This window comes from Xiphophorus maculatus, chromosome 7 (assembly GCF_002775205.1).
Source record: "Xiphophorus maculatus strain JP 163 A chromosome 7, X_maculatus-5.0-male, whole genome shotgun sequence".
Taxonomy (NCBI): domain Eukaryota; kingdom Metazoa; phylum Chordata; class Actinopteri; order Cyprinodontiformes; family Poeciliidae; genus Xiphophorus; species Xiphophorus maculatus.
In genome coordinates this window covers 17,639,096-17,663,156 of record NC_036449.1, presented here as the reverse complement: position 1 = coordinate 17,663,156, position 24,061 = coordinate 17,639,096, and the positions used below count along the sequence as shown (strand labels likewise).

The 24,061-nt window shown below is 36.8% G+C and overlaps 1 protein-coding gene across 5 annotated transcripts in view; it reads right to left on the bottom strand.

The window, feature by feature from the left end:
• The window catches only part of grb14 (growth factor receptor bound protein 14), a 36,529-nt gene extending 12,567 nt beyond the window's left edge, over positions 1 to 23,962 (bottom strand). For 3 of the 5 annotated variants that reach the window (XM_023337281.1, XM_014471131.2, XM_023337282.1), the window contains exons 1-2: positions 20,776 to 21,169; positions 18,129 to 18,258 (exon numbers count right to left, since the gene is read on the bottom strand). In XM_023337281.1, the coding sequence (XP_023193049.1) occupies positions 18,129 to 18,258; positions 20,776 to 20,954 (309 nt within the window). In that variant the 5' untranslated portion in view covers positions 20,955 to 21,169. Of the gene's footprint in view, positions 1 to 2,842; positions 2,932 to 18,128; positions 18,259 to 20,775; positions 21,170 to 23,891 lie in introns of those variants that run through there. The other 2 variants (XM_023337280.1, XM_023337283.1) reach the window with 2 other exon arrangements.
• Between the last annotated feature and the right edge of the window lie 99 nt (positions 23,963 to 24,061).

The window sequence follows — 24,061 nt, the reverse complement described above, 5'->3', positions numbered from 1 at the left end:
GTTCATTTAGAGTTCAGTAATAGATGCCAAGTAAAGCAAACAACTGCACTTAATAAACAACCCTACCATTCAGTGTTAGTATAGTTTACATTGCATGATGCAGTAACAAAGGTTCCAATCATAACCAATCACACAGGTGGAGAAAAACTACAACAGATTCACATGTTCAGACATATAAGGAGCAGACAAGAGAAGCAGCATATGACAGCTTAAATTGGCACTGTGACCTTAGGGGTCTCAATGGATACCAACATTTTTGAAATATATTGAAAAAAACTTTTAAATAACAATTACAAATGTGCAACAATAAAATGAAATGTAGACTAAATTATATTATACTGTGCATTTTTGTTCAATTTCAAAGCCACAATTTATGAAAAGAACAGGTATGCATTATTCTGCGCTGCAAATTTATTCACACCTCTTAAACTTCTTCACATTGTCACAATATAATCACAAATGTCAATGTATTGTATTGACATTTTATGTGATAGACCATTCACCTGTGTGTAATTTAATCTCATTGCAAATCCAGCTGTTCTGTGAAGACCTTGGAGGTTTGTTAGAGAACATAGAGAACCAACTGCATCATGAAGACCAAGGAACACAGCAGAGAGGTCAGGGAGAAAGTTGTTGAGAAATTTGAAGCAATACCCCAAGCTTTGAAGGTCTCGCAGAGTTCTGTTTTATCTAGTATATGAAAATGGAAAAGATTACGGCACAACAATAAACCTACCGACTAACTAGAGGATTTATAAGTCAAGCAGCCAAGAGGCTTATGGTAACTCTGGGGGAGCTTCAGAGATCCTTGGCTCATGTGGAAGAATTTGTTGACTGGAAAACAATTAGTTTTGCACTCAAAAAATCAGGTCTTTATTGAAAAGAAAAACATTGCTGAAAGAAATTAAACAGTAAAAAATTCATTTTGCAGCTTTTCCCATAGAGGTCATACAGGATTTATTTATTTTTACAAAAGTTGCTGGGCAGAAAATAAACACTGCAAATCCCCCTAAATAAATCACTGCATATTGTGGAAGACTGTAATGGCATTATCATGCTGTGGGGATGTTTTTCTCTGGGGAGACAGAGTTAATAGGAAAGAAAACCTAATAAAGGCACATAAAAATTGAGACTGGGGTGAAGATTTGACTTCCAACTGGTCCACAATCGGCAGCCAGAGGTACAAAGAAATGGTTTAGATTAGACCATATCAATGGCCCAGTCAAAGTTCACACCTAAATCTAGCTAATAATCTGAGGAGAAGAGTTCAAAATTGCTGTTTAAAGTTATTTTGCAAGAAAGAATTGGAAAAAGTTATATCTTTAAACGTGCAAAACTTGAAGAAACGTCCATAGTCTTGAACCTGTAAAACATGTTTCCATACTGCTTTGATAAAAGGGGGCTACATGCAAATTCACATAGAAAATTTTAAAAAATGTATTCCTAAAAACGATGTATAAATTTCCTTCTAACTTATAAATTCCCACTATAGTGTTGCCTTATCAGTGCATCCTTATAAAAAAGTTGTATTGTGACAAAATGAGTGAGACTTCAAAATGTCTTAAAACAACAACAAACAAAAAAAAAAAACAATAGAGGCCCAGAAAAATTGTGAAAAAAAAATAAGTTTGTCTAAACTGCTGATCTGAAAAAGTGTCTTGCCAAGGTGATCGGTGAAACTTGGGGCAAGGCATCGGTACATTACGTGCTGTAAAGACAGCCAGACAAGGCAGAGTATATCCAGAAACTTACCATACAGCACTAAATATAGTCTCATTGAACACAAACTCCTCTATTAGACCTTCTTATCTCAAGGGCAGTACAGCGTGTGCCATTTTGCCAATTAGCCTCCTAAGGTTGAACCTTGAAGCGCACTCCCACAGCTGTGGCTCTGTCACTGAGCGGAGAGAGGGTGAGGAGCTGGCTTCCTGCCTGGACTAAGACAACCAACTGAATTATCCTCCCACTTCTCCCCAGTCATGTCATAACACTGGAAAAACTGATGGTTTCAGATTTTTGCAGGGCTTCCAGACCAGGTGCTGCTTCTAACTGCTACAAACAGTTGTACAACCAGCTACTTATGGCAAACCAGCCCTCTGATTCAAGTTACTGGGAGGCAATAGCTAGAAAGACATAATCAGTGTGCAACAGTAGACAAATTGCAGAAAAACAATAAATGTTATCAAGCACGACTGATAAGCAAGCTCTAAGGTTAGTTGCAGCTTTGCATATCAAAGTGACTTCTGGAAGAAATCATGAGTTTTGAGAGTTGAACAAAAGCTATTTTCATGTATAATAGTAGGATAATATTCTGTATTAAGGCTTATTATTTAACATCAAAATGTTGATGTAAATAGGCAAATTCAACAAATAGGAAGAAGAGATTACACATTATTAAAGGAATCCTAAAATCAGTATTTGTTGCAATACCCAAAGATAATTATGAGCCTTTAAGCAAAGCACAAGGTGTGCTCACGTTCCAGTTAAAGCAGTCTAACAAGATAGAGACTTCCAAGTCTTTCAGACACATCTGAAAGTGTAACTGACTGACTGGCGGAATAGAAACATGTTTTATGGAAAAACTACATTTAAAAACACTAACAGAAAACCGAGAAGCTAAAATAACTCAATGTGTTTTGAACAGAATGTAAGCAAACTATTAGATGACAACATGAATAGTCCAATGAAAGTTTTCTGAAAATGGACTTCATGTGACACTTTTTGAATATAAATCTAAATCTGAAACATAAAGAAATGTCAACAATTCAGAAGAAAACAGAGGGAAAAACTTTACTGTTATGGCAATATCAGAGAAAACAGGAAATCCCTGCTTAATTCTTACCCGCTTCTGTAGACATAGAGGTGTGATGGCAGGCAAGGTGACTCTTCTCGCATGGAAATTCATGCTTCTTGCCTTACACGCCTAAACAACTAGGAGATAAACCATCCATTCAGTAGTTGAAAGCAAAAATAATTTAAAGTTGTGACGATGGTAATGACAAATTTGAATGTTTTCTACATAGTAACCATACTTGATCCTATAAAACCCTTTTGGAGTGAGCTCCCTCCAAGTGTGAGAAACTAAACTGTTCTGCCTCCCCACAACACAAACTCCTCCTTTGTCCTTGAAAATGTTATATCTTTTTTCCTTTTCTCGCCTTTTAGAAAAAGGGAGCTCATATTAACAAGATACTAAAAAAAATGTTCTCATGTCAATCAGATTTGATATAAAGAGCACAGGGCTAGAGGGACAGTAGTGATTGTTTCAAAAGAAACAGTAGACGGTGAATAAACAAAAGAAAAACGCAAATGTGTTAAAGAGTTCACAAATGGTTCAGCTCATTATATCTCCAGACACCACACAGCTATTTTTAGATTATTACAATCTGTAATCCAGAATACACAAATATAAACACTATGAATACCTGAACTTCCTTACAAAAATATGTATACCCCTTGAACCTTTTCAGTTTTTGTCATGTTACAAAAACAAACCGCAATGGATCTTATTATTTTATGTTGAAGAACACACACACAACTGTCAAGTGAAAAAGAAAACAGTGCATGCTTTACAATTTTCTTTTCAATTAAACATGTGAAAAATATGGCCTGGATTTGTACTTTACTTTCTTTTGTCAAGGGTTTGTAGAAACACATTTTAGTAGAATGTGGGATGTGTCTCAACCAGCTTTGCACATATTTAGAGGCTGATTTTTTTTTTCATTCATATCATGAAAAATGGGTGGATTTAGGATTTGATGTGAACATTCGTTTTCAGGTATCCTGTATTCTCAATCAAATTTAGTTCTTAGGTTTGCCTGAACTATTCTCAGTGTTCAGAACAAATGAATATATTTTGATTCTGTTGCAGTTTTGGTGACAGTTGCAATTGTTTCAGGGTGTTATCCTGCTCGGAAGTGAACCTCATCCACAGTCTCAAGTCTTGCAGCATCTACAGATTTTCTTGCAGTTTTGCCCTGTTACGTACCTCCATAAATATTTCTTTCAGCTCTGACCAACATCCCTGTCCCTGCTATCCCCATGGAATGAAAATGCCACCAGCCAGCTTCACAATATATCTATATAATTCTGTTTGCACAGAATTGTATATATTGGTGTCAGTATTTTATACAATGGTGTTCCACTGCCACATCTTCCTTTGTAATAAAACATTGTTAAACATTTTCCTTCTTCTTCAAATTACAGCGCACTTTGTGTTGGTCAATGACAAATATCTCAATAAAATACATTGACTTTTACTTATGGAACATAACAAACTGTGAAAAAGAGGGTTAGGGATGTAAGTACTTTTGTCAGACATTGTGCCAACTGGTGGGAATGATGTCTGGCTGCAAATATTTTTGCCTCACTCAGTAAGAAACACCTCAGTTGTCACACAAACATAAAGCCGATATAACCCCACCCAATTCCACTGTGAGAGAAAATAAAGATCTAACATCTTTTCCTGTTTCATTTATGATTGCTAATTAAAAGATGCCTATCTAGATTGCCTTCACAGATGAGTATAGGGAACACAATTGTGCTCACACTAAATTCATGAGAACAGACAGGAGAAAGAGAAGCCTCCCACAGCAGACTTCAGTCTTTATCTGGAAACACAGTTCACTGATTTGTGAGAGCACAGACAAGTAGACGCTGCTAGTTATCACACGGCTAAAATGAATTGGAATTAATGGAGCCCAAGCGATAACAGAGTCTCCACAGCTCCCATAACAAAGTTACCTCCAGACACATTGTCCTTGACCGTTGGCGCTTCAGTCAAGACCCTCCTCACTGCTGCTGTAGCAGCAAAATAGCAAACAGAGGCGTGATATACATACAAAGGGGTTAACATGAAACATTTTAACCAGTGAAACTTACTATGAGGTTGATAGTTTTATCATGATGCCCCCCACAGTAGATGTGGGGGGCATCCTGCATGTTTCTTGATAAAATTGGACTTCAACTTTGCTTTTATTTTTACCTCTTTTCAAAGACAACTTCTGTTGTGATCTGAAGGTATTCGAAACAGAATAAAAACTACTTTGAGTTTTTAGACATCAATGAATTTCACAGTTGCTTTGGTCGCATTTATTGTTGAAATTTAAGTAGATGCTGCTAATATCAGGTATGCATTAGGAATAATACAGGACAAACTGATACATTAAGAAAATTATTTGCAATTTGCAGCAGAACAATTAATTTTTTTTGCTTTCAGTTAAAAACCTAACCAGAATTTCATTTGGATGCCAATCTACAGTTAAGCCTACCACCCACTGAGATACCACTAACATCCCTTTTGTAGCAATTAATTTAACTGACAGTATAACTCAATGTGTTTTGCTTAACCATCAGTCACTTTATCTTATTTATGAGTAAATAACACTTTAGTTTAATCACTAATTTCACATCCAGATTTGCTGTTTCATCCATTTCAGATCAAGCAAAAAAAAAATCACTATACAATATAATAGTTTTGTTAAGATTTCCTATGTAAAACATCAAAATTAATATGTTGAACCGTCTTTTATTTAGTTCTATGTTCAAGCATGTTTTAGGCTTCAATAGAAATAAAATTGGCTTTAGGTGATAACTCTTTAAATATTACTTAACTAACTATAAGTTTCTCCCGTACTATGCGCATTTCCCAACATTTTCTGTGTAAATTCATGTTTTCTAAGCAGGTGTGACGTTCACAAACACTTTGGATCGGTCCTGACTGTAAATGTCTCTGTAAACCAACATATTCTAGATGCTGTAAAATCAAGCATGCCAGTCTGTCTGGTACTGTTTCACAACACAATAATCTGAAACACAGTAGTAGATCTATGAGCTATTAAATAACATGAAAATCTAGATGTTATTATGAACAAGTCAAGGTGCAGAGTTACGGTTTGATTGTGTTTTCTCAGAGAAGAGCAGATATTGTGCAGACAACCTGGAAGCAAATGTCCTCTTTGCTGTGGACAGATACTGCTAGAACCTAACGACCGCAATGATGTGACATTGGTATCTCAGCTGCTGAGATCATACAGGCCCCAAAACATGGACTGCTGACAGTAGAATAACAGCCTACACATGCATTGTCTATAAAAGGTATTCACCAACTTGAATGTTTTACCCGTGTTATTCATTTTACAAATCAATCAACAAAAGCTGGCCTTTTGAGAAAAGAATTCACAAAAAAAACTCTTTAATATCAAAGTGAATTGCCTATAAAATAAAGACAATTGAACATTTAAGATAAAATAAGTGTCTGTATATATGTATATACAGTACAGACCAAAAGTTTGGACACACCTTTTAATTCAATGGGTTTCCTTTATTTTCATGACTATTGACATTGTAGATTCACACTGAAGGCATCAAAACTATAAATAGCACATGTGGAAATATGCACTAAACAAAAAAGTGTAAAACAACTGAAAATACCCCTTATATTCTAGTTTCTTCAAAGTAGCAACCTTTTGTTGTGATTACTGCTTTGCACACACTCTGCATTTTCTTGATGAGCTTCAAGAGGTCGTCACCTGAAATGGTTTTCACTTCATAGGTGTGCCCTGTCAGGTTAATAAGTGGGATTTCTTGCCTTATAAATAGTCATGAAAATAAAGAAAACCCATTGAATTAGAAGGTGTGTCCAAACTTTTGGTCTGTACTGTATGTTCACCCCCTTCTACTTTATTTAGTAGATGCACCTTTGCCTCAAATCACAGCACAGGCTCTGTATGGATAGGTCTGAATAAGGCTCGCATATCTGGACACTGCAATCCGTTTTCACGTTGACCTTTTTGTTGATTTTGTTCTCGTTAAAAAAAAAGCAACCAATTTTGTTGCTCATGATTGATTTGTAAAAAATAATAGAGCGTAGCACATACAAATGAGTGAATACCTTTTATAGGCATGATATATATCCATACATGTATTCATCTTATTTTTTTTTTTTTTACATTTAACTTTTTATTGAAATTTTTACATTTATTTACATATACAGTGAACTTGAACACAACACATCCACCTCTACCCAAAATAAAAAGAAACCAAAACTGTTGCTCGGGGGCTTGTACTCATTATTACCTTATTGTCTCCCATTTTCATAGGCCTTTATCCTCTTTTGTCGCTCTCTGATGTCCTGAATATAGTCCATTTTGTCCATTTTTTTTCCATTTGTGCTTGTTGCAGTCTCAATCTGTGTGTCAGTTTTTCCATAATATAAATTTCTTCCACAATTTCAGTCCAATGTTCTTGGCATGGGGGGTCCTCTTTCCCCCACTTCCTCGTGATCGCTTTCTTACCCGCTATTAACAGAATCTTAATCAGGTATCTATCTTTTACCCTAATCTTGGTGTTATTAAAATTACATAGATAGAATACCATGCTACTCATAGGGATATCATACCCCAGTATCCTCTTCACAGATACATAAACATTTTTCCAGAATGCAACAATTTTTGGACAGTTCCAAAATATGTGCGAGTGATCAGCATTCATCATTCCGCATTTTCTCCAACACTCTGCGCTTGTATCACTATATTTATTCTTAATTTTAGGCGTGATGAAAAAACGTATAAGGTTCTTCCATGCAAACTCCCTCCATATCCGCGAATTAGTAGATGTCTGTTGTGTTTTCCACATATCTATCCAGTCTTTATCCGTAATTGTCATATTAAACTCTGATTCCCATTTCTCTTTAATATACTTTGTAGAATGCCTATTCATTAGTTTTTGATATAGTGTAGAGATGGTTTTCATTTTAGTTCCATTAATAGAGTTAAGTACCACTCCAATCACACTATTCCTTTCCATCTTAGTGTCCCGTTTGATGTCTGTCCTATAGTAGTCTCTCATTTGCAAATACCTGTAGAACTCATGTTTATCTAGATTATACTTGTCCTTCATTTGTTGAAAGCTCAACAGCTCATTATTTTCCTGGAGGGTATACCATCCCGTAATCCCTTTCCCTATCCATTGCTTGAATCCTTTATCATATTTTAATGGTTTAAAATCCGTGTCGTATGCTATCCACCTAAGCACTTTCATTTCTTTCTTTATTTTGTGTTTTTTCAATGTTTTGAACCATGTTTCCAATGTAAAATTAGTGATCGGATCTTTATAATTCTTGATCTTCTCATATCTATCTTCATCTCCAATAACACTCTGAATTGGACATCCTCCAAACTCTTTCTCCATGTCTTTCCACCTTGCTGAATAGTCCGGCGAGCACCAACACACCACATGCCTGAGCTGTGCTGCCCAGAAGTACTCTCTCAGTCTTGGTAGGCCCAAACCCCCTTCGTCTTTCGGTAGCTGTAACGTTTTATATTTAACTCTTGGTTTTTTGCCCCCCCAGATGAATCTTGATAATATCTTGTCCCAGATATCAAATTGAGTTTGACTCACCTCTATCGGTAATGCCTGGAACAGATATAGAAGTTTCGCTTGCACATTCATTTTGATAATTTCGACTCTCGAGTTCAAATCCAATGGTAAAGTATTCCATCTATCTATATCTTTTTGTATTTCTTGGGTTATTTTACTATAATTCGCTTTAAACAATGTAGATATTTCTTTAGTAATATTGACTCCTAGATATTTTATTTCTTTCGTGTTCCATTTAATGGGAAATGCTTCCTGTATTTCTTTTGATGGGTTATAGTTGAGTGTTAGTGTCTGTGTTTTGCTTACATTAATTTTGTATCCTGAAAGATATTCATACTTTCCAAACAAGTCCATCAAAACTGGCAACGATCTATTTGGCTGTTCAAGGAAGGTTATTATATCATCTGCAAAAAGTCCTATTTTGTGTTCTTCACCATTTACTGTAACGCCTTTGATTCTTTCATCTTGACGAACTGCCTGTGCCAAAGGTTCCACAAAGAGTGCAAATAAGGTAGGTGATAGGCAGCATCCTTGTCTGGTTGATCTTTGTATGTTAAATTTTTCTGTCAGACTTCCATTTATTTTTATTCTCGCTATAGGTTGATGGTATAATGCTTTTATACTCAATATTGATTTATTGTTGAATCCAAATCGTTCTAGCACCCTATATAGAAACGTCCAATTCACCAAATCGAATGCTTTTTCTGCATCGACACTTACTAATATGGTGCTTTGTTTTTCCTGTTGCGCTTGATCCACTATATGCAATACTCTTCTAATATTATCGTGAGTTTGTCGTCCTTTCATAAATCCTGTTTGATCCTCCTCTATCAATTCTGTTACCCATTTATTTAATCTAGCAGAGATAATGGATGTATAAATCTTATAGTCCACATTCAATAGTGAGATTGGTCTATAACTACTACATTGTTCATTGTCTTTCCCTTGTTTAGGTATGACCGTAATTATAGCTTCTCTCCATGAAGGAGGTATTTTGTTATTATTAAGTGTCCAATTGAAGGATGCTGTAAGTATTGAGACTAATTCTTCTTTAAAAATCTTATACCACTCTGCCGGGTATCCATCACTGCCTGGTGATTTATTGTTTTTAAGTGAGTTTATCGCCTCCTTTACCTCTTCTATTGTAATTGTTGCTGTCAGTGACTCATTTTGTATTCTGCCAATTGTTGGTAAATCTAATGTGTTTAAAAAGGTTTTCATTTCCCCCTCTTGAGCACCTGCAGGTTGTGTGTATAACTTCTCATAATATCCTCGGAAAATGCCTTCTATTTCTTCTGGATTATTAGTTAATTCTCCTGTGTTGGGATTCCTGATTTTGTTTATTGTATTAATTGTTTGCTGTTTTCGAATACGTTTTGCTAGCAGTTTAGTTGCCCTTGACCCTGCCTCATAATAGTTCTGTTTCAGGTATATATTCTTTTTTTCTATTTCTCCCAATAGTATATCATTTATTTCGGCCCTGGCCATCTTGATTTCTTGGTATATCTTTGGGTCTTTTGTTATCTGATATTTCTTTTCTAGTTCTCTAAGTCTCTCATTGTTTGACCTGTATTTTTGTAATTTGGTTCTTTTTTCATGCGCCGTTATAGCTATTAACTTTCCTCTAATAACTGCCTTCATGGCATCCCACACTATTGTTGGGTCTACTGTTCCATTATTATTTTCCTCAATATATTGTTTTATCTCTGCTTTAATCTTTTCTTTTTGTTGTTCGTTGTTTAATATTCCCACATTTAATCTCCATACAGTATTTCTTTTCCTACTACCTAGGCACATCTTTACATAAACCGGATTGTGATCCGACACATCTGCCGCTCCTATCTTGCACTCCTTCACCCTGTGATTATCATCTTCCTTGACTAAAAAATAATCTATTCTGGAGTGTACCCCATAGACAGCCGAGTAATGTGTAAAATCTCTCCCTGATGGGTGCATTTTTCTCCATACATCTATCATTCCCATCTCCTCTAGGGATACGTTTATAAATTTTGTTAAGTGAATTTTATTTTTTTTGTGGCTCGTTGTGTCCAAGTGATGATTCAAAACTACATTTAAATCTCCTCCGCAAATTAGAATCCCTTCTGTTTCCACAGCTATTAAATTAAATAGACTTTTAAAGAATTCTTTGTTACTCCCCGGGGGTGCATATATATTTATCATAGTTATTAATTCATTTTCAATCTTTCCTTTTAATATTATGTATCTTCCTTCTTTGTCTTTTACTTGCTTTTTGCTGTCGAATTGTATATTTTTCGAAATTAATATAGCTACTCCCCTTCTACGTCCTTCTGCATATGAACTGTAATATATATTCCAGCAACCATATTTTTTAAGTTTTTCATGCTCCGATTTGGATAAATGTGTTTCTTGTAAGTATATAATTTGTGCGTTTTCCTTTTTCAATTTAGTCATCACCTTTTCTGTTTTACTCCGTACATTCAACCCGTTCACATTTAGCGACATTATCTTGATATCAGTCATGGAAATAATTTCTCGACCCCTGTTGAAAAGCTCCCCAGCAACTCACACCTTAACCAACATGAACTAATACTAACCAGACAAAAACCTAAAATCAAACTGACTTCCCGTACTTGGGGTATCCCTCTTCCCCAGTCCCCGTTGGTGGGTGGAGGGGAAATCCTCACCTTTGCTGAGGGCCCCTCCCTAGATCCTGTACTACTCCCATCCCGTGGGGTACTACTCCATCTAGACATGTCCAACTTAAAAGTTTATATCCCCTCTCCGTCGGTTCGTAATGAATTCTGTGAAATTAAGAAGTCTTGCACTTTGACCCAGTCTTTATTCTCTTTTGTGACCATACCTCATTTCTTCTTGACCGACTTCTTCTGTGAGCGAAACATTCTAGGGTTTCCATTGGAAGTTGTGTAGCTTTTCTCTCACTCGATGAGCCGCCTCTCGGTCCCGGTCTGTCCCCTTCGTTCTCTGCCATCCTGCCGCTCCTCGTCTCCTTTCCTCCGTTGCCGCGTCGCCTCCTCCCGGCTCAGCTACGTTGTATCCCCTTTCCTTCATGTCCTGCGCTGCTGACTTAGCATTTTCGTATGTCTTCGCTCCATTCTCCCAGTGTATCCGCATTTTGGCGAGTGGTGTCTGGAAACGTATTCCTTTCTCCTTCAATATTTTTTTAATGCCGCTATATGCCTTTCTCTTCTGTACAATCTCAGTCGGGTAGTCGTGATCAAAATAGATACGCTTATCCTTTACCTGAATCTTTGTCTGCCAGGCTTTCTTCAATATCATTTCTTTGGTCTCATACTGCAGAAAATTAACCACGACTGACCTCGGTGCTGCGTTTGCATTCGGCTTGGATGCGGGTGTTCGGTGAGCTCGTTGAATCTGGAGATTAGTCCCCTCCGGTAGTTCGAGTTCCTTTTTGAATAGTTGCTCCAAAAATGTGGCAGTAGATTTCCCCTCTACCTCTTCTGGCAGGCCGAAGATTCGCATGTTGTTTCTCCTCGATCTCCCTTCGAGGTCGGTTAATTTTTCCTGCATTCTTTGTGTTTGTTCCACCATCTTCATTAGCACCTCGTTAGCATCCGTCTTCCACTCTTCCACCTCCTCTATCCGTGCCTGCGCCTCGCTGAGGTCCGTTCGCTGTGCCTGGATCTCCCGGTCATTCTCAGACCACCTGCGGTCTATTTCTTGTCGGAATCTCACCATTTCTTCCTTCATCTCTTTCTTCAGTTCATCCTTGAACTCAGCTAGCTCCCGACACAGCTCTTGTTTCAAGTTTTTGATATCAGTTCTGATGGTGGCGAACCCGTTTTGCAGCGTCACCGTGCTATCACTTTCCTCCATTTTCTCCTCTTTGTCTTCCTCGTGTTCGTTAGCTTCGCGTGTGGGTCTTTTTCCCGTTGCAGGCAACTCTTCGCTTTCGTCTTGCTTTTTATTGTTTTTCCGACTTCTTTTCATGCTCGACCCACTCATACCTTAGTTTTACCTATCGAGTAATATTCTTATTGTGGGTTTTTTAACCGACCTCGGAGAGCTACCCAACTATGCGACCTCTCCCTCCGCCATCTTCCCGGAAGTCCGTATTCATCTTATTTGAGGTTAAACAATAAGATTAAACTTATTGCACAGCTTGTTAAACAAATTGCTTTCTGTGACCGATGTGACTGCAGATGTTTTCGGAAGATATTTAAAGTTAGGAGGGAGAAATTACAAAGTTTGTGTTTTTACTAAACATTTATTGTAGGAGACATTGTGTCTGATTATTAATAACTAAAGAGAAGATTCTTAGTGTTGTTCCACCAAAGTTTTTCAAGTGTATAACCAGAGCTGGCATTCAGATCATACCCCCAAAAAACTAGACCAAAGCTTGACTTTTGAACTTGGTAGAAAAATAAGAGGAACAAAGATTATGGAAAAATCTAAGGAAGCTACCTTTAAATTCTTCACATCAGTTGTGCATTTTAAGAGTTTATGGGGGTTTTGGCTTCACTTTTTTAAAATCCAATAACCACACAGTATAACATATGATGTGTGGCTTTGCACCCTCAGGGTCAGATTTAAATCTTTTGAGTAATAGGAGATCATCAAGTCAGACTCCCCTCACTTTCCTCCTTTGGTTGAGAGATAGACCCAAACTTAAAATGTGCTTTGGAGCTGGAACAACTTCTCACCCCTGTGAAGATACTTAAAAGTCTGCTTCTCACCAGACTCTTATCAAGCATATGAGTCAACACTCCTAAACACAGTTTTCAGGAGGAAAAGCTCAGCCAAATAACCAGAAAAGATAAACAAAGAAAGAGAAAACAAGCAGGCTGTACCCAGACACCCAAACTGAAACAAGATGAATTACTATGTAAAAGAAAACCTACCTCTTTGGAAGTAAAAGGCATAGATTAAGGTTTTTACACTGTATTTTGCTTATTCATATTATGGGCAATAGAGATATGGCAGTTATAGTACCATGACAATTTCCCATTTGACAAGTTTGTTCCAGTTGTGAAAATAAATGAATACATTTTTGCTTTTTTTGGTGACACTGCTATAAAACACTACATACAAAGGAAATTACTTAGATAAAAAATGACATGAAAACTAAAAAATGTAATAATTTGCTTATCAAAGCTTGAGGACTAACAGCCAAATTTCTGATTATTTATTGTCATCATTATAACTGTCAACATTCCCGTTCCTGAGCACCTTCGCTGCATGCTGTCATTTTGCTAACAAGATACAAGTATTACACAATATTGTCAATACTATGTAATACATATTCTCACTTTTTAAGGGTATATGATCAATCATGATGCACTGTTGTCTCATAATATGTTTTACCATTATGTAACATGAGAGTTTCATCAACTTACCATCATTGGTTGAGACGAGAACTGATTGTGTGAGTGAAAAGTGAGTAGGAAAGCCACTCACTTAATGTGAGTCAAGATTCAGACTCACATTACAGCTGATGTACTGTAGGTAGCTTTTATAAAAATATATTCACATAATTTAAAAGAAAAAAAGATGGAATATTTTTGTTAATCATAACTGATATCATTATTGTAATAATTTGCAATTTATGCACAATTATATGTTTTTCTCATGTGACTTTTAATAAAAGCTCTGAAGTCAGACAAGGCCCAAATATTGGACCAAATTCCCTCTCCATGTGCTCCCTGCTCTTACCATTACAGTTCTAAATCTAGGTTAAAACATTGCTTTTGTTAAGAAAGTTTTGTTGTATTTTATACTACAGTATTTTATCTAATGTTGATTTCAACTAATCACTTTTCTCTATTAATTCCATGTGTTATACATGAATAAATTCTAAACCTTGTATTTGGTTGATTTTTATTTGGGTTAAGATAATTATAACTGAAACTACAACCCACAAAGACGCTCTGGGAGGACCAGTTGGCAATTTCCCACTGCAGAAAGGATCAGATGGTGGGTGAGGGGACGAGCGCAGCACATTTGGAACAATGATGTCATGGGTTTCTTGAGAGCTCCTGAAAGGAGGTCACAACCCTGCACCACAAGACTTGTGACATTAAAACAGCTGTTCACACAAACACAGTCCCTTTGTCTCTCCAAAGAATGCTGCTGAGAAGAATAAGTGAGAGGTTGCCAAGCCCATGATGGGCAGGCCTCATCAGCAAAATACATAAGGAACTACTTGAGGACTTCCTTATGAAGAAGCAGGTCATTGTTTCAGAAAAAAAGGTCAATTGGATGATTTACCTTACTGACAATTTGAGCTTTACTCTTTATTAATTTGAGCCTTTGATTTGTCAAATAACAAATATTACAATAATTTACTTAAAAGAAACAAATAGTAATTTGATTACATTTTGTTAATCGTATACAGTTGAGATCATAAGTCTACAAACACTCATACTCAGATGAAAGTTGATTCTTTCATGCACATTTGAGAACTCCTTGAATCTCTAATGGCACCCATTTGGGGTTGTCTAAAAGATTGCTCTCACAATGCGCCACGTATTTCCACAAAGCTCCTTCTTGGGGCTGCAGTCCAAGCTTACCCCCCACAGAGCTCCCTTCCCACATGCGTAGGTTACCCCTTCAGCTCCCTCAGACTAGCAGCAGCAGTAACTACCAAAGTCCTGGAGAAACTGTGCATCTGCTGGGCTTATCGCACAAATAACTTCTCAGTCCAACGCTCCTAACAAGCAGCGTAATGGAAATGCGTTGTTGTGAAGATATGCCGAGGTAAGAGTGTCAGATATAGTATGAACTTCTTAAAGAGACAGAGGCCTAATTTCAAGGTATCAAAGTGTCAGGTTAAATCTCTTTTAAGTTATGCTTGATATATACAGCATTTTCATAACAACTGAAGATAATAGTTACGCGATTGTGCTATAAAATGGTACTACGTGCCTGAAAAATACTTAATACTGCATCTCTAATATACCTTGAACAGGGACAGTGCAAGTAGCATAACCTTTTGACCTGAACTGTACATGTTATAACTCAAGTATAGACCTTCTGATTGTGTTCTCCTTCTATGCTTAACATGAGCACCAAACTCTAATATCACTTATAGCTGCTGTTAATTGTGGAACTTTGGAATTTCAGGCTTTCCAATGAGTCATTGCTTTTAGCTGCCCCCTGCTGCTACAAATCCACACACAAATCCACACAGCACATACACACCACAAAAAATACAATTTCAAGCTTATAGTATTGGGACCCACATCCAGGAAATATCTTGTGGTTTGCAAACCAAACTAATTCAGCCGCACTGGAAAATGTATAGGAAAGAAAACTTGAGTCTGAAACCCATGCACTTCTGAAACAGACTCATAATTGTTAGCTTTCCAAAATCCTGAATGTCTTCCAAATATTTGTTTCAAGTTTTGGATTTCCTGTACAATATCTGTCCAAGTTGTTGCAGAGTGATTCACTGCCAAAACAATGAGGTCATGAGCGTGTGAGTATGAGATGTAATTCCTCCAATGTGTGAATAACAGTGGTCAGTATCTTAAGAACTAAGACAACTGTACTTTTATAATCTTTAAGGCTGGCTTTTAATGAAGCTGCAAATGTGTCCAGTTGAGGCTCTCTTACTTGCAATGTGTCACATAAGGCTCTTCTATTATCAGACTGAAGATACAAGGCACTTAGTCCTTGGAATAGTAAGGAATAGAGATAATGTTAATGTGTGTATTTTGGGTCAAACAATGACACTCTATGCGTTTTGTTTGAATGAAAATGTAAAAAAAGTAACAAAGTGTCTAAAGGAAGACGTCAGGTGATGTCTCAAGCAGGCTGAAAAAATGGACAGACCAGGTATTTGCACATAATTATGGCCAAACATAAACAGATCAATGTTTGCATATAGTTTTCTGAGCTAAAAACAGACAAGGGATGGCTGACCAAGATTAGCCATAAAAGATATATCCATGAAGATTCAGAGTTTGGAGAGGATTTTTTTATTAAACTGACCAAGTAGTTAGGGCTCACATTAAAAAAAAAAAAAAAGTCCCTTGCAAAAGCTAAGTAGATGAACATGAGCCCACTTAATCTCTTTCCAGGCAAATTAGCATAGACACCACCAATAGTCTGTATAAAGCATCCCATCACAGAGGAGTGAAAGAAATAATCAGAAGAATTATCCAAGAGCCAAGAATTAGTCTTAGAGAACATTAGATAAGCCTGAACAGGAATGCTCTCAACTAAACAGACGTTTATGCATACTTAGGGTGGGATCTACTGGGGTGGCATGCTGAGAGCCTTGCCACCTCTGTTGCCACCCCAGCTGGCGACAATGAATTCAATAAATAGTTATGGCAAATCGGACATTAAGAGCATGAATCTCTTTTTTCCGACGACATTGAACGCAACACAATGTAACCTGAACCTACTGCTAAGTAGCGGCATGTGCTAGAGAAGGACAGAGCCGGAGGCGGCAACATTTATATATACGGATGGATATATATTACTGGACTGGACATTACCGTGCGCCACACACGCGCCATTGCTGTCCATTAAGTCAGAAATATCGGTGGTCAGGAAAATACCACAATCACCCATAGAATCTGAAAAAAGGACGCAATGTTTAGCGGTTAATTCAACCCTATGACAGCCATAGATAACAACGTTCAAGGATTTCACACTTAACAGGTGAAGAAAAAGTTATAATTTAGAGAAAATATTGAAAAAGTGAGCAGTGAGTTAGTTATGCTAGCCTGCTATTGACTTTGATAACCTTAACATGTGCTGCGCAGTTCAGTGTGTTTTGGTTCCTTTAGCACTAAAAGAGGACAACCAGCACACCAAGTCATCAGCAAAGCAGGTGTTTAAATCAGCTAATCAACCACCGCTGTGTTCAAGTGAAAATATATTATTAATGACAATGTAGACATCAAGCCTGACAACATAATGTAACAGACTGAATGTTCTGTTTTGGTGTTTTTGCGTACTTTTTTGTGTCGGAAATATTTGTTTTTGGTATTGCCACCCCTGAAAAATCCTTGCCCCCTTCATGCCACCCCATAGATATTTTTCTAGATCCGCCCCTGTGTATATTCACTGCACAATATTCCACTAGTGAAGAAAAAGCACATTGATACTCATTTTTAAAGTTGTTGCAGAGTTGCACAAGACATTTTGTGTAAAAGAATGTGTCCAAGGTCTTATTACAAAAAAATGCTTTTTTCTTAATATCGAATACATTTCCTACTCTTTCATCTTCATCATACATAAATGAATATATAGACTTACACTGCAACAAAAGCTTGTCAAACATCAGCATACAAACCAGCCTCGAGAGTAAGAGAATCCCACACTTTGTGCTAAAACAAACAACAGTGCTGTGGACCCTTGGCCAGATTTTCACAGGGTGAACCATAAAGTTTTTAAGTTTAACATATAACATCTACAGTCAACATAACACCTTACTTTGTTCACTCATTTTCATATTGTATGGTGGGCCCTAAATGTAGGGAAAAAAAGGAAAAACTCCCTTTCCCAAAGTAAACAGTCTATGCAGATTGTCTGCCCATCCTGACACAGCATTTATCTCGTCAGCACCCTTAATTTCCATACTTGTAAAACCTGTTCAACCATCCACGTGTCATGAATTCAGACAAAAGACAATAGTCAAACAAAGTCTAGTCATGCATCATGCAACTTTCCTGAATGTCCTCCGATTGAGGATAGTTAGAAAACAGCAGTTGTGCTGCTTTTACCAACACAAGTGTTGTTGTCAAATGCTTTTTTACAGTAAATGGAAGACTCACCTGAGTTGCATTAGGTTTTGTCCAAGGCAATAAACATTCAGAGATGGAGCCGGAAACAGTTGGAGGTAGAAGTTCAGGAAAGGGGTTTGGAACAGAGGAAGATAAAGAGTCCTCCCCCTCTCTAACATTCCTAAAGAATCATCAACACAGACACAAGTAATATAAGTGGAAGTGATTATAACTTAAACAAATTCAGATAGATCAGTTGTAAAGGCAAACAGATTTTAGAGCCATAACACCCATAAATGTTTAAGAATAAAACATATAGACAGTATAAATCCTCACTGAACTTTTCATAGCTTTTCAAAGTACATATATGCATTTAAAACATGCATTTAGTGTAAATGCAATTTTTTAGTGCAAAAGATTTTTGCACTAAAAATCAGTGTACCATGATTACTGTTGTACAACAGACATGAGCTGTTTTCTTGATAAAAACAAGTAGGTGGGTATTGATGTGTCAAAGGATAGAGAGAGCACCCACGCTTACTCAAAAGAGTTGTGTGTGAAAAGAGGCCTAGATTCAAATTGAAAATAATTAACTCTAATTTCCCACTAAAAACAGTGTTACCTCTTTTAAAACACTACCTGAAAACAAAACAGTTTCTTCACTTGCTGTTCAGTTTGGTTTGTATGAGAATAATGGAACAACTATCTTGCTGGTAAGACTTTCACAAGTCTTACCTAATCAGTCTCTGGAGAGCCTTGTCCTTGGGTAGTTTCAAAGTAATATGGTATTTTTCCAAAACATGTCAATGCTACTACCTCACTGGTAACATCTATGTTGATTTCCTCACTCTCACTTGAAAAACAGCCAGTGAAGTCTTCATCCTATGAGATGATATTCAAGCTAGAGCCTTCACAGATGCACTTTTTTTCCCCCCAAAATGGTAAAAAGACTGTCCAGACTTGACATCATCACTCTCTGGCAACTTTCATCTGTTCTTTTCAACATCTTTCTTCTTTTTTTTTTTTTTTTTTTTTTTTTTGTGGCTTTTTAAACCTCCTGTTATGTTTTGTTTCTGAGGTACAGTAATAATGTTCCTGGGTCAATTTGACCCGTGGAGTGTGTAATCATGCAATAGTGTCAGAAACCAAAACAATCCTCCAAAACATTTTTGTATCTGATTATTAACTCCAATACTTACCATTTCAATCAATATTTGTGCAATGATGTTTTTTATTTCTCACAAATAGAAGATCAATAACGACAACTTACCCATTTACTAATTCGGACAAAAAAAATGGAATTTATATTTTTTGTGTCCACTGAAAAACACCTAGACACAAAAAACCCCAATAATTTCCTTGAAATTGATCTTTTGTAAAAAAAAATTATATTACATTCTGATTTTTTTTTTTCAAGGGGTGATCTTTATAATTGGACTTGAGACACATGTACTGTTCTGGGTCAGATTGACCCGCTGATTAAAATCAACACAAAAGAGTCATGCAGAGAGTATTTATGTTTCTGTCCACTCAGTGTGGGTGGAGTTTTCCCACAAGAACAGAAAAGGTTCCTGTCAAAAGTTGTATGAACACCTGCTTTATCACAGTTTCCTAGTGAAATAAAGAGAATAGTGAGAAAGTGGGCTTGTGGGCATGCACGTGTTCACGTATGTGTGATGTGTGGGGGTAGGTTTGTGTGGGGTGAAATATGGTTCATAGCTGGAAACATATAGAATTGGACATTTTTTAAAATCTTTTTTACCCTTCAACTTCACTGCCAGGTCAAATTGACCCAAACAGTATCTATGTAAAATGTAGATGCATGGGGGGTTGCAAATGTGTAAAATGAATAAATGTTCAATGTAGTGCGCCTATTAAGACAAATAGAAAAAGTTTTATGCAAAAAAAATACTTCCAACTATTTAAAAAAAAAAAATTATTTGAAAACAGGTCAATTTGACCCGCAACATAACAGGAGGGTTAAATCTATTTCTTGATGTCAAAACACAGAATGAATACAATTATTAAAGGCCACAAACCCAAACACAATTGAGAGTGAAATTATCTCACAAACAGCATCTATACCCTTGAAGAAGTGGGGGGATTGTTACTAAACTTTTTCCCTACATGTCAGCACACGCAGGGCCCTTGTACTGATTCTGCTGCTGCTCTTACAGACAATAGGTATGGAGGAGTTGATAAATAGGCTTCTCTTTGCATTAACCCCTCCTGCACTTAACTACCTGTTGACTCACTTATTACATTCACCGACAAGCTCTAGATAAGAGCAGAGAGAAACAGCCCCTGATTCCTCCACTGTATTACATTTACAGTGCTTTAACATTTGGAAGAGGTAAGCAGTGTATGTTGTAAAGAAAGTATTGTAAATAAAGGTTTTTTAACTCTCAAAAGAATTCATTATTATATTTGGAAACAAGTTTGTTAGTGACTTGAATGAATGGTTAACTTCAACTTAAAAACTCAATCAACTGGTCTTTAGTGTATTGCTAAGCAACACTGCAGCTCTTTTACTGGCTCGTACATATGCAAACACTGTGCTATTTAAATTCAGGGCTGGAAGCATTGTAAAATGTGTTGCACAAAGTTCTTCTTTTAGGTAGATGAATTTTTCATAATGCATCTTGTTGTGAGCAGACCTGTGCCATTCACAGTTTATGTAAGAAAAAGTGAGCTATACCTGTTCCCCTTGCAAAACTTGGTCCTAGTCCTCTGAGCATTTGGAGTGAGTGAAGGATCTTCCAGTGGGATGATTGCTGAGCTGGGGAAGACACTCTCATTACCCTTGCCACTCTGAAAAATCTCTGCTTTCTGTCCGAGTCCTCCAGAAGTGTGTATTTTGTCCAGTGTCTTATTCATAGCACTTGTGTGGGTTGGCTAAATCCAAGGCATCATCTGAAGGAAACAAGAGAGACGAACTGTTGGACGGGAGACTGTGCCCAGTTTCAGCAGGCTGCCTGGCGGGGCTCTTCTGCTTACAGCTCAGCAGCACACATGCACACACGCACACAGTAACACACAAGTTTCTCTGGCTCATCTGCTGCCCACAGGGCTGGCCCTGTGGGCAAAACGATCCCTCCTACCCAAACATGATCCACCACAATAAAGATATTTTTGACACAATCATCGTCAAAACAGCCTTATCTGTATTAAGTTGATTAATAACCAAAGAGTTGGGTTTTTTTGTTTTGTTTTTTTTATTCTTGATTATTTTACATTGAGATAAATTTTCAAACAAAATGTAAGGACATGTGCACACAAAGAACTTTTAAACAATTGGGTTGGTAATGAGTCCAGGAAGGCTATAAAACTAACTGTTCCTTTCTTATGGACTTTGGACAGGGTATACACTGTAGAATTACTCCGCTGTAGAAGGCCTGCGGTTGTAAAGAGTAGCTCGTCCAGCAGATTGGTTGCACTGCGGGCTGTGTCACTCAGTGACAGGCTCCACGTGGGGGATGGTTAGGACGATAACATCGTCCTGAAAGGTAATGTGTAACAGACCCTGACAAAGGGAGATTCAGACCAAGAGGCAGCAAAGAGTTAAAGCAACAACTTTTTTACATTAAACAACGCATAACCTCCAACAGGGCTTTCATAAACACAACAAGCTGAAAGCTATGAAGCAAATCAAAGCATTAAAGGGAACAAACCACTGTCTCTAAAAAGAAAGAAAACACTTTATTGGAATTATCTGTGAAACAAAGGCTGCCTTTGAGTACTTTACACATGGCCCAGAGGTCTCCCACATGTGGCTATTTAGACTCTCAGCTATGGCTCTTAGTAGCTTTGGCCTCAATGCTAAAGAAACTGATTAATGTCTTAAAATGTAAATCTAATCACGAAAATAGTAGTTTCAGCTGTTTCCTATCAATATACTGACAATAAAAAAGCTATGTCATTTTAAACAATCACGTTGAATTTATAGCTCTAATTTTTTGTAGTTGTTGAGTTGGACCAAAGACAATATGGCTATTTTATTCAGTTTATAAAACCTAGCAATAACTTGATTCTGGCTAATTTCTGAATATTTTCTTTCTTTTTTTTAGTCATAATTGGTTTTAGAAGGATCCAAAAGATGCTCAAACACAGCCACAAGTAATGTTCATCTGCAGATTGTCTGTTAGAAGATTGCATTGACAGTTGTTCACAATGCCTTGATTAGCTTATATAGTTATCAGTGCTGCTGTCATTGTTAATCATATACTGAATAAAGTCATACAGTTTAAAATGCAATGCTACCATATCCCAAGGAAAAGTATATCAACCTGTAAATTTGAAGAAGATTAAAAATATCAATCTATTTTCAAATGTATATTGTTGTTATGACATTTAACTGGAAGTGATTTTGTTAATGTTACCTCACCTAACGCAAGAAAGGTTTAGTGTCATTTAAATATTGGCATTTTCTCCATCAACTTTTAAAATTTTGCCTAATCAGTAATACATGTTTATATTATAGACACTGTAATAGAATAGGCATCATGCATACAGATACAGATTTTAAAAAGTCTTTTTCCCCAGAGAAGGGTAGGATGCAAATAAAAAGATATTAAAAGAAAAGAAATATTAACACCTGATAAAAGTTGAAAACAGGAGACCATGCAACAGCCTCACAGTCTGATAATGACAGTATTGAATCTGCCTCTGAAAATTAAATTGCATTAAGAGATTTTGAAATAAGTCCACACAAAAATTACATCCAACTTTGTGTCTGCTCCAGTAGGGCTCTATAAACTTTATTGTGTTTTGCAAAAAAAATAAAAAATTGGTTGTATTGTCAATATACAGGTCTGATAAAAACGTGCATCATACAAAATGTTTACAGTTTTGTTTGACATTTTGAAGTTTCTCAAATTGATTCAATGTATTGTTTGACAAAAGAAAAACTATTTTGTCCAAACTGAATTTGTTTTTAAAACTATTGTGGGTTACAAAAAAATGGCACATTCGGTCTATTTGTGTTATGAACATCCTCATGAGCCTACAGTCAATTTTTTATTTGTATTTTTTTGCAAAGATAATGTTAAAAGTGGTCCGATCTAGGTTATTTAATCTCAGACAGTTGGCCAAGATAAAGCCATATCTTCCAGCTAATCTGTCTTCTGCAGGTTGAACTACTGCAACTCCTTGTGTTTTGGCCTGGACAAATCCTCCATTCATCATCTCTAGTTAGTCCAAATTGCTGCCGCTCGTCTGCTGACTGGTACAAAGCAAAAATACGCTGAGAGTTGACTTCTCTTCTCTGGCTCCCTGTCTGTTTCAGAATGTAATTTATAATTTTACCTTCTGTTTTTAAATTATTGCATGGTCTTGCTCCGTCCTACTTGTCTGAGCTACTCTCTATTCATGCCCCAATTAAAACCATGAGGTCTAGTGCACCAATATTGCTTTCTTATCCTCAGTCTTAAGTCACATCTGGTGGAGGTGAAGGTTCCAAACTATGGAATAACCTGCCCCTTAATATTAAGTAAGCACAAACTCTGGAGCACTTTCAATTCCCTTTAAACTGACTTTTATCATACATTGACCCAAATGGTTTAACAGTCTTAAGAAGTTTTCTCCATCTTATGTTTGGTTTTTTATTCTTGATTCTTTGATGCCAGTTAATGTTTTGGTGGTTCTTCCTTGTAAAGCACATTGTGCAGCAGGAAACATGCTATAGCTATAAATACATTTGACCTTGACAGCTAAAGTTAAATCAACATTTCTTTAGTCACCAGCAGAGCTTTTCACCTAGAATAAGCTCTCCCTTTACTTTAATAAACTTTAGCAAAAATAGTTTAAATCCTTTACCTTTATGCATCTTTAACTGAGGTTTCAGTTCAAGTCTCATGCTTCTTATTGCTGTTGCAGTGAAAACTGACAGACTGAGTTTACCCTACAGCAACATGCTCTTGGCTCACACACAAGGATCCAGTTTTACCTGTTGTGAACGACCGCTTTTATTCTGAAGGATCTAATTT